Consider the following 11,717-nt stretch of genomic DNA (forward strand, 5'->3'; position numbering starts at 1 on the left):
CCATCCATTCCATGTTTCCATCTCTCCTCCTAATCCCTGGTATTAATCATCCCATCCATTCCATCTCTCCTCCCAATCCCTGGTATTAATCATCCCATCCATTCCATGTTTCCATCTCTCCTCCTAATCCCTGGTATTAATCATCCCATCCATTCCATGTTTCCATCTCTCCTCCTAATCCCTGGTATTAATCATCCCATCCATTCCATGTTTCCATCTCTCCTCCTAATCCCTGGTATTAATCATCCCATCCATTCCAGGTTTCCATCTCTCCTCCTAATCCCTGGTGTTAATCATCCCGTCCATTCCACAGGGAGCAGAAAGGAAAATCCGTGGCGAGGAGAGGAAGCAGATCCGGATGAAGCCCAAAGGTCAGATAAGTAGTTTCCATGGAGATAATGGTAAAGAACATACCGGTTGCTATTAACGTCCTGAAGTTCTCCTGCGGTAACGAGAGTTCCTGTCTGGATTCAACAGGAAGCTATGATTAGGGGTTCAGTGTCACGTCCTGACCAGTATAAGGGGTTATTTGTTATTGTAGTTTGGTCAGGACGTGGCAGGGGGTGTTTGTTTAGAGTGTTTCGGGGTTTGTCGGGCTATGTTCTATGTTAGTTTATTTCTATGTTAGTTCTAGTATGTCTATTTCTATGTGGTGTTTTATTGGGTTGGACCTTCAATTGGAAGCAGCTGCTCCTCGTTGCCTCTAATTGAAGGTCCTATTTAAGAGGGGTGTTTTTTTTCCTATGGGATTTTGTGGGTAGTTATTCCTCGTTTAGTGTTTGTTGCTGTCACGGTTGTCGTAAGGAGAGGACCAAAATGCAGCAGGGAAGTGTACACTCATCTTCTTTATTACGGACAAAGAAGGAAAAACCAAAATAAACACGTATACAAAAAAACGCAAACGAACTAGACAGTCTTGTCAGGCTTACACACGGCAAAACAAGAAACAATCTCCCACCAACACTAAACCAAACACATACCCATATATAGGACTCCCAATCAGAGGCAACTAGAAAACACCTGCCTCCAATTGAGAGTCCAACCCCCAATTTACTAGACATAGATATACAACTAACCAGAAAGAACATAGAAATACTAACACAGAACATAACCCGGAACTAAATAAACCACCACCCCGAACCACATAAACAAAATACCCTCTGCCACGTCCTGACCAAACTACCATAACAAATAATCCCTAATACTGGTCAGGACGTGGCAGTTGCACCTGACAGGACTGTTTCGTTTTTGGTCTAATCCATACGACAACCGGGACATTCAGACTGGTGCAGGCAGGGAAGGTGGATGATGGTTGCATGGATCTGAATCAACGGGACATCAACTGGTAAGGCAGGGAAGGTGGATGATGGTTGCATGGATCTGAATCAACTGGACGTCAGACTTCAGTTTATGATTTGTTTTTCCTACTCACCTGTGTACCTGTGTAACTAACGATCGTCTGAAAGAGGGGACCAAGATGCAGCGTGGTTAGTGCTCATCATGAAATGTATTTACTGAGAACGCTTTTAGACGAAATTACAAAACGACCAACAGTTCCGTCAGGTGCAAAACACTAAACAGAAATAACTACCCACAAAAACCCGAAGGAAAACAGGCTGCCTAAGTATGGCTCCCAATCAGCGACAACGATGTACAGCTGTCCCTGATTGAGAGCCATACCAGGCCAAAACAAAGAAATACGAAAAACATAGAAAAAAAAAAGGACATAGAATGCCCACCCAAATCACACCCTGACCAAACCTAAATAGAGACATTAAAAAAGGCTCTCTCAGGTCAGGGCGTGACAACCTACGCACCTGTGTACCTGTGACAGTAGGTGTGCCGATGTTTTTTTTTGTTGTTGTTCTATGTAGACTAACCGCGAGTAACCTTGCATGTTGTTTCTCTCCCGTGTTCCAGGGACGGCTGGGAGCCTGGCAGCGTTGGACAGGAAGTCAGATACAATGTTTTTCAAGTCCCTCTCTGACCTGGACACCCAGCCTGTCCTGTTCATCCCAGACGTCAACTTCGGGCACCTGCAGAGGACTGGACAGGTGAGAGACACTTTTGGAGACAACGGTTAAACCAGCCACCGTGACACACAGACAAATGCATGAGTCAATAATGACCAGAATGATCCAGAATATCTCTATCATTTGGTAATGAAAGTGATTATCTTAGATACAATCTTACAGCGTGATTCATCTGTCTGTCTGTGTTGTCCACCCCTAGGTATTTGCCTTGTGATTCATCTGTCTGTCTGTGTTGTCCACCCCTAGGTCTTTGCCTTGTGATTCATCTGTCTGTCTGTGTTGTCCACCTCTAGGTCTTTGCCTTGTGATTCATCTGTCTGTCTGTGTTGTCCACCCCTAGGTCTTTGCCTTCAACACAGAGGAGATGGAGAGGGAAGGGTAAGTGTAGCTGTATAGATGGAGAGGGAAGGGTAAGTGTAGCTGTATAGATGGGAAGGGTAAGTGCAGCTGTATAGTTCTAATAGAGGGAAGGGTAAGTGTAGCTGTATAGATGGAGAGGGAAGGGTAAGTGTAGCTGTATAGATGGAGAGGGAAGGGTAAGTGTAGCTGTATAGATGGAGAGGGAAGGGTAAGTGTAGCTGTATAGATGGGGAGGGAAGGGTAAGTGTAGCTGTATAGATGGGGAGGGAAGGGTAAGTGTAGCTGTATAGATGGAGAGGGAAGGGTAAGTGTAGCTGTATAGATGGGAAGGGTAAGTGTAGCTGTATAGATGGAGAGGGAAGGGTAAGTGTAGCTGTATAGATGGAGAGGGAAGGGTAAGTGTAGCTGTATAGATGGAGAGGGGAAGGGTAAGTGTAGCTGTATAGATGGGGAGGGAAGGGTAAGTGTAGCTGTATAGATGGAGAGGGAAGGGTAAGTGTAGCTGTATAGATGGAGAGGGAAGGGTAAGTGTAGCTGTATAGATGGAGAGGGAAGGGTAAGTGTAGCTGTATAGATGGGAAGGGAAGGGTAAGTGTAGCTGTATAGATGGTGGAGGGAAGGGTAAGTGTAGCTGTATAGATGGGGAGGGAAGGGTAAGTGTAGCTGTATAGATGGGAAGGGTAAGTGTAGCTGTTTAGATGGAGAGGGAAGGGTAAGTGTAGCTGTATAGATGGAGAGGGAAGGGTAAGTGTAGCTGTATAGATGGAGAGAGAAGGGTAAGTGTAGCTGTATAGATGGAGAGGGAAGGGTAAGTGTAGCTGTATAGATGGGGAGGGAAGGGTAAGTGTAGCTGTATAGATGGAGAGGGAAGGGTAAGTGTAGCTGTATAGATGGAGAGGGAAGGGTAAGTGTAGCTGTATAGATGGAGAGGGAAGGGTAAGTGTAGCTGTATAGATGGAGAGGGAAGGGTAAGTGTAGCTGTATAGATGGAGAGGGAAGGGTAAGTGTAGCTGTTTAGATGGAGAGGGAAGGGTAAGTGTAGCTGTATAGATGGAGAGGGAAGGGTAAGTGTAGCTGTATAGTTCTAATAGAGGGAAGGGTAAGTGTAGCTGTATAGATGGGGAGGGAAGGGTAAGTGTAGCTGTATAGATGGAGAGGGAAGGGTAAGTGTAGCTGTTTAGATGGAGAGGGAAGGGTAAGTGTAGCTGTATAGATGGAGAGGGAAGGGTAAGTGTAGCTGTATAGATGGAGAGGGAAGGGTAAGTGTAGCTGTTTAGATGGAGAGGGAAGGGTAAGTGTAGCTGTATAGATGGAGAGGGAAGGGTAAGTGTAGCTGTATAGATGGAGAGGGAAGGGTAAGTGTAGCTGTATAGATGGAGAGGGAAGGGTAAGTGTAGCTGTATAGATGGAGAGGGAAGGGTAAGTGTAGCTGTATAGATGGGGAGGGAAGGGTAAGTGTAGCTGTATAGATGGAGAGGGAAGGGTAAGTGTAGCTGTATAGATGGAGAGGGAAGGGTAAGTGTAGCTGTATAGATGGAGAGGGAAGGGTAAGTGTAGCTGTATAGATGGACAGGGAAGGGTAAGTGTAGCTGTTTAGATGGAGAGGGAAGGGTAAGTGTAGCTGTATAGTTCTAATAGAGGGAAGGGTAAGTGTAGCTGTATAGATGGAGAGGGAAGGGTAAGTGTAGCTGTATAGATGGAGAGGGAAGGGTAAGTGTAGCTGTATAGATGGAGAGGGAAGGGTAAGTGTAGCTGTTTAGATGGAGAGGGAAGGGTAAGTGTAGCTGTTTAGATGGAGAGGGAAGGGTAAGTGTCTGGCTACTCTACTGTAATACACCATACAGTAAGACTGGCTACTCTACTGTAATACACCATACAGACTGGCTACTCTACTATAATACACCATACAGTAAGACTGGCTACTCTACTGTAATACACCATACAGTAAGACTGGCTACTCTACTGTAATACACCATACAGTAAGACTGGCTACTCTACTGTAATACACCATACAGTAAGACTGGCTACTCTACTATAATACACCATACAGTTAGACTGGCTACTCTACTATAATACACCATACAGTAAGACTGGCTACTCTACTGTAATACACCATACAGTAAGGCTGGCTACTCTACTGTAATACACCATACAGTTAGACTGGCTACTCTACTGTAATACACCATACAGTAAGACTGGCTACTCTACTGTAAACACAGTCCAGTTCATAGTGAATGATGGCAGGTCCTACTGCCTGTAAACACACAGTCCAGTTCATAGTGAATGATGGCAGGACCTACTGCCTGTAAACACACAGTCCAGTTCATAGTGAATGATGGCAGGTCCTACTGTAAACACACAGTCCAGTTCATAGTGAATGATGGCAGGTCCTACTGCCTGTAAACACACAGTCCAGTTCATAGTGAATGATGGCAGGTCCTACTGCCTGTAAACACAGTCCAGTTCATAGTGAATGATGGCAGGCCCTACTGTCTGTAAACACACAGTCCAGTTCATAGTGAATGATGGCAGGTCCTACTGCCTGTAAACACAGTCCAGCTCATAGTGAATGATGGCAGGCCCTACTGTCTGTAAACACACAGTCCAGTTCATAGTGAATGATGACAGGTCCTACTGCCTGTAAACACAGTCCAGTTCATAGTGAATGATGGCAGGTCCTACTGCCTGTAAACACAGTCCAGTTCATAGTGAATGATGACAGGTCCTACTGTAAACACACAGTCCAGTTCATAGTGAATGATGGCAGGTCCTACTGCCTGTAAACACACAGTCCAGTTCATAGTGAATGATGGCAGGTCCTACTGCCTGTAAACACACAGTCCAGTTCATAGTGAATGATGACAGGTCCTACTGCCTGTAAACACACAGTCCAGTTCATAGTGAATGATGACAGGTCCTACTGTAAACACACAGTCCAGTTCATAGTGAATGATGACAGGTCCTACTGCCTGTAAACACACAGTCCAGTTCATAGTGAATGATGACAGGTCCTACTGCCTGTAAACACACAGTCCAGTTCATAGTGAATGATGACAGGTCCTACTGCCTGTAAACACACAGTCCAGTTCATAGTGAATGATGACAGGTCCTACTGCCTGTAAACACACAGTCCAGTTCATAGTGAATGATGGCAGGTCCTACTGCCTGTAAACACACAGTCCAGTTCATAGTGAATGATGACAGGCTTGTGTGGCATATGGCTAATTTGCATATAGACCTACTGTAGCTCTGATTGGCTATGAACCACCGGTCTGCAGTAGACTCCGGTCCTGGACGAGACAGATATTTTTATTAAGGTTTATTTACTGCAGTGTCTTAATTGTCCAAACGCACGACCACTTTCTCACTCTACATTCACAAAACCTTACTCTACGTCATTCCCAAACACTCTATGAATTTATGAAAAGGTTAAAATGACCATATCTAAGTGCTCGCTTGACAGAAAATATTAAAAACAGGTGTCGTAGTCTTCCTGGGGTTGTACACGAACACATTTTAATAAGATTTCATGTAGGAGAGAGGGTTGGAGAGAGGGTAGAAGAGAGGAGGGTAGGAGAGAGGAGGGTAGGAGAGAGGAGGGTAGGGGAGAGGAGGGTAGGAGAGAGGGTAGGAGAGAGGGTAGGAGAGAGGAGGGTAGGAGAGAGGAGGGTAGGAGAGAGGAGGGTAGGAGAGGGTAGGAGAGAGGAGGGTAGGAGAGAGGAGGGTAGGAGAGAGGAGGGTAGGAGAGGGTAGGAGAGAGGAGGGTAGGAGAGAGGAGGGTAGGAGAGAGGGTAGGAGAGAGGGTAGGAGAGAGGAGGGTAGGGAGAGGGTAGGAGAGAGGAGGGTAGGAGAGAGGGAGGGTAGGAGAGAGGAGGGTAGGAGAGAGGGTAGGAGAGAGGGTAGGAGAGAGGAGGGTAGGAGAGAGGAGGGTAGGAGAGAGGAGGGTAGGAGAGAGGGTAGGAGAGAGGGTAGGAGAGAGGAGGGTAGGAGAGAGGGTAGGAGAGAGGAGGGTAGGAGAGAGGGTAGGAGAGAGGGCAGGAGAGAGGGTTGGAGAGAGGGTAGGAGAGAGGAGGGTAGGAGAGGGTAGGAGAGAGGAGGGTAGGAGAGAGGGGCAGGAGAGAGGGTATGAGAGAGGGTAGGAGAGAGGAGGGTAGGAGAGGGTAGGAGAGAGGGCAGAAGAGAGGGTAGGAGAGAGGGTAGAAGAGAGGAGGGTAGGAGAGAGGAGGGTAGGAGAGAGGGTAGAAGAGAGGAGGGTAGGGGAGAAGGGTTGGAGAGAGGGTAGGAGAGAGGGTAGGAGAGAGGGCAGGAGAGAGGGTTGGAGAGAGGGTAGGAGAGAGGAGGGTAGGAGAGAGGGTTGGAGAGAGGGTAGGAGAGAGGGTAGGAGAGAGGGCAGGAGAGAGGGTTGGAGAGAGGGTAGGAGAGAGGAGGGTAGGAGAGAGGGTTGGAGAGAGGGTAGGAGAGAGAGGGTAGGAGAGAGGGCAGGAGAGAGGGGTTGGAGAGAGGGTAGGAGAGAGGAGGGTAGGAGAGGGTAGGAGAGAGGAGGGCAGGAGAGAGGGTATGAGAGAGGGTAGTAGAGAGGAGGGTAGGAGAGGGTAGGAGAGAGGGCAGAAGAGAGGGTAGGAGAGAGGGTTGGAGAGAGGGTAGGAGAGAGGGTTGGAGAGAGGGTAGGAGAGAGGGTTGGAGACAGGGTTGGAGAGAGGGTAGGAGAGAGGGTAGTAGAGAGGGTAGTAGAGAGGGTAGGAGAGAGGGTAGGAGAGAAGGTAGGAGAGAAGGGTAGGAGAGAGGAGGGTAGTAGAGGGTAGGAGAGAGGAGGGTAGGAGAGAGGGTAGGAGAGAAGGGTAGTAGTGAGGAGGGTTGGAGAGAAGTGTAGCAGAGAGGGTAGCAGAGAAGGTAGGAGAGAGGGTAGGAGAGAGGGTTGGAGAGGGTAGGAGAAAGGAGAGTATGAGAGAGGGGTAGGAGAGAGGGGTTGGAGAGAGGGTAGGAGAGAGGGTTGGATAGAGAGGGTAGAAGAGAGGGTCGGAGAGAGGGCAGGAGAGAGGGCAGGAGAGAGGGTAGAGAGAGAGGGTTGGATAGAGAGGGTAGGAGAAATATCAAATCCACACATTCCAGTGGCTGCTTCGATAAGCTGCCGTGTGTTTCCATGGAGACGTAATGGCCACGTTTCCATGGTGACATAATGGCCACGTTCTGATGTAGGTCTCTATTTAAAACAGCGTGTAATGAAATCCTCCTCAATGCTGTGACTATTTCTCACTAGTTGGTCTGCATTTACAGCGTTTAAAGGACTGATGAGGAGTTAGAGCTGCTGGATTTGGCTGCTGTTTAAAACCCTTAAATGGGATCCTATTATCCTATCCTATCCTGTTGGCTGTTCGTTCCCACTGTTGATGTCTTCCTGTGTTTCAGGGGCGTCGCGATGAAGAGGGTGGCACGGCCTGATGAGGAGCACGTCTGTTCGCCTCCTCCTGCCAAACACTTCAAACCAGAAACCCGGAAGAGAGGTGGGTGGTTGTCATAACGACAGTCACGTCTCCCTGTCTACAGGGAACATCAGTCACGTCTCCCTGTCTACAGGGAACATCAGTCACGTCTCCTCTCTACAGGGAACATCAGTCACGTCTCCTCTCTACAGGGAACATCAGTCACGTCTCCTCTCTACAGGGAACATCAGTCACGTCTCCTCTCTACAGGGAACATCAGTCACGTCTCCTCTCTACAGGGAACATCAGTCACGTCTCCTCTCTACAGGGAACATCAGTCACGTCTCCTCTCTACAGGGAACATCAGTCACGTCTCCTCTCTACAGGGAACATCAGTCACGTCTCCTGTAATAAAGAAAATGTCCATGTTTGTTTCAAGCCTACTCAAATGACATCTGAATTGGTTTTCTGTAAATCAACAAACTAACTGTGTCAAGCCTTATTGACCATAATACGTCCTCTCTATTCCCCGTGTCTACAGTCCTGCTGTATGTGAGGAAGGAATCAGATGAGGTGTTTGATGCTCTGATGTTGAAGTCTCCCACTCTGATGGCCTTGCTGGAAGCAGTAAGTACAACTAAAAAATATAATCGCAGCACGCAACAATAGTAAACATATTTCCGAGTTACAGTTCATATCAGGAAATCAGTCAATTGAAATTAATTAATTAGGCCGTAATCTATGGATTTCACATGACTGGGATTACAGGATATGAATCTGTTGGTCAGAGATACCTTAATAATGAGGTAGGGGGCGTGGATCAGAAAACCGGTCAGTATCTGGTGTGACCACCATTCGCCTCATGCGGCGCGACACATCTCCTTCGCATAGAGTTGATCAGGCTGTTGATTGGGGCCTGAGGAATGTTTTTATTGTTCATTTTTCTCCCATATGTCCTGGTATCCAATTGGTAGTTACAGTCTTGTCCCATCGCTGCAACTCCAGTACGGACTCGGGAGAGGCGAAGGTCGAGAGCAGTGCGTCCTCCGAAAACACGACCCAACCAAGCCGCACTGCTTCTTGACACAACGCTGCCCGCTTAACCCGGAAGCCGGCCGCACCAATGTGTCGGAGGAAACACCGTACACCTGGTGATGGTGTCAGCGTGCACTGCGCCCGGCCCGCCACAGGAGTCGCTAGAGCGCGGTGGGACAAGAACATCCCTGCCGGACAAACCCGCCCCTAACCCGGACGACGCCGGGCAAATTGTGCGCCGCCCCATGGGTCTCCCGGTCACGGCCGGCTGCGACAGAGCCTGGACTCGAACCAGGATCTGTAGTGGCACAGCCTTAGACCACTGCGCCACCCGGGAGATGTGGTCTATGGAATGTCGTCCCACTCCTCTTCAATGGCTGTGCGAAGTTGCTGGATATTGGCGGGAACTGGAACATCCAGAGCATCCCAAACATGCTCAATGGGTGACATGTCTGGTGAGTATGCAGGCCATGGAAGAACTGGGACATTTTCAGCTTCCAGGAATTGTGTACAGATCCTTGTGACATGGGGCAGTGCTTTATCATGCTGAAACATGAGGTGATGGAGGAGGACGAACGGCACGACAACGGGGCCTCAGGATCTCATCACGGTATCTCTGCGTATTCAAATTGCCATCGGATAAAATGCAGTTGATTTCGTTGTCCGTAGCTTACGCCTGGTCCATACCATAACCCCACCTCCACCATGGGGCCCATACCATAACTCTATGGGACATTTCTGGGATCTTTTATTTCAGCTCATGAAACATGAGACCAACACTTTACATGTTGTGTTTATATTTCTGTTCAGTGTTGATACACTGGAAACCAGGATAACTGTAATAAAACCGGCCACGTATCGTGACATCCTCTGTAACTGTTTTCACAGATCTCAGAGAAGTATGGAGTACCCCGCGAGAATACCAAGATCTACCAGAACAACAGAGGGTGAGTCATTCCAGAACAACAGAGGGTGAGTCGTTCCAGAACAACAGAGGGCGAGTCGTTCCAGAACAACAGAGGGTGAGTCGTTCCAGAACAACAGAGGGCGAGTCGTTCCAGAACAACAGAGGGCGAGTCGTTCCAGAACAACAGAGGGCGAGTCGTTCCTCTATGCTTGTACAGATGTTTTTTAAATGTAATTTTTTTTGCTTATGAAATGAGAACCTTTTCCTTCTCTCCCTCAGGATCCTGGTGAACATGAATGACAGTATCATAGACCACTATTCCAACGAGGACACCTTCACCCTGTCCATCGAGAGGTCAGCGGACTGCTTCCGGGTCACGCTGGCAGAGATCTGACCCTTCGCGAGGGAGTAGGGGCCTCATCTCAAACCACACTGGACGGCACCCACACCTCAGAGCCAATGCTGGACGCCAAGGCTCCCGCTCCAGACGGTGGATGGGATACCTGCGTTGTTCAGTAGTTAATCGGCTCAACCCCCCCCAATAGCTCCCCCTGCTGGTGGAGACTGGGACTCCAGTGGGACATTAGGGGCTCTGATCTGCCTCTCTCTCTCTCTCCAGCATGGTTCCATTAGCTTCCTCCCAGTTAGTGCCTTCTGAACGTAATCCTCACCCCCAACCTCCCATCTCGCCTGGGCTCCTGACATCTCTGTGACTGAGAGGAAATGACATCTCTGTGACTGAGAGGAAATTACATCTCTGTGACTGAGAGGAAATGACATCTCTTGTGACTGAGAGGAAATGACATCTCTGTGACTGAGAGGAAATGACATCTCTGTGACTGAGAGGAAATGACATCTCTTGTGACTGAGAGGAAATGACATCTCTTGTGACTGAGAGGAAATGACATCTCTGTGACCGAGAGGAAATTACATCTCTGTGACCGAGAGGAAATTACATCTCTGTGACCGAGAGGAAATGACATCTCTGTGACTGAGAGGAAATTACATCTCTGTGACTGAGAGGAAATTACATCTCTTGTGACTGAGAGGAAATGACATCTCTGTGACTGAGAGGAAATGACATCTCTGTGACCGAGAGGAAATGACATCTCTGTGACCGAGAGGAAATGACATCTCTGTGACCGAGAGGAAATGACATCTCTGTGACCGAGAGGAAATGACATCTCTTGTGACTGAGAGGAAATGACATCTCTTGTGACTGAGAGGAAATGACATCTCTTGTGACTGAGAGGAAATGACATCTCTTGTGACTGAGAGGAAATGACATCTCTGTGACTGAGAGGAAATGACATCTCTTGTGACTGAGAGGAAGTAACGCCGAACAAAACGCAGAGTCCCAAATGGTACAGAGCCCATTAAAGCTGAGGCTTCAAAGCCCTGCTGCTTTTAAAGTCCAGTCAACAACTGTTCTCGTAGAAGCACTCAACAAGACTGATTCATATTGTTTTATAGGAGATTTTATTGGATATTTTATCAACGATACAAAAACATACAGATACAAACGACGACGTAGTGACCTCTTATCCCCCACCCCTATATCCCTCCTCCCCAGACCCACCCCTATATCCCTCCTCCCCACCCCTATATCCCTCCTCCCCACCCCTATATCCCTCCTCCCCACCCCTATATCCCTCCTCCCCACCCCTATATCCCTCCTCCCCACCCCTATATCACTCCTCCCCACCCCTATATCACTCCTCCCCAGACCCACTATCCCCCCACCCCTATATCCCTCCTCCCCACCCCTATATCCCTCCTCCCCACCCCTATATCCCTCCTCCCCAGACCCACCCCTATATCCCTCCTCCCCACCCCTATATCCCTCCTCCCCACCCCTATATCTCTCCTCCCCACCCCTATATCCCTCCTCCCCAGACCCACCCCTATATCCCTCCTCCCCAGACCCACTATCCCCCACCCCTATATCACTCCTCCCCAGAC

The 11,717-nt window shown here is 48.5% G+C and overlaps 1 protein-coding gene across 1 annotated transcript in view; it reads left to right on the plus strand.

Moving 5' to 3' along the window:
• LOC106592644 (grainyhead-like protein 2 homolog) overlaps positions 1 to 11,371 on the plus strand; it is a 35,453-nt gene extending 24,082 nt beyond the window's left edge. Inside the window, exons 9-15 of the mRNA XM_045714118.1 lie at positions 314 to 371; positions 1,921 to 2,054; positions 2,374 to 2,411; positions 7,800 to 7,894; positions 8,355 to 8,440; positions 9,737 to 9,795; positions 10,035 to 11,371. Of these exons, the coding sequence (XP_045570074.1) occupies positions 314 to 371; positions 1,921 to 2,054; positions 2,374 to 2,411; positions 7,800 to 7,894; positions 8,355 to 8,440; positions 9,737 to 9,795; positions 10,035 to 10,149 (585 nt within the window). The 3' untranslated portion in view covers positions 10,150 to 11,371. The remainder of the gene's footprint in view (positions 1 to 313; positions 372 to 1,920; positions 2,055 to 2,373; positions 2,412 to 7,799; positions 7,895 to 8,354; positions 8,441 to 9,736; positions 9,796 to 10,034) is intronic.
• The last annotated feature ends 346 nt before the right edge of the window (positions 11,372 to 11,717 follow it).

The sequence above is a fragment of the Salmo salar genome, unplaced genomic scaffold (assembly GCF_905237065.1).
Source record: "Salmo salar unplaced genomic scaffold, Ssal_v3.1, whole genome shotgun sequence".
NCBI classification, from domain to species: Eukaryota; Metazoa; Chordata; class Actinopteri; order Salmoniformes; family Salmonidae; genus Salmo; species Salmo salar.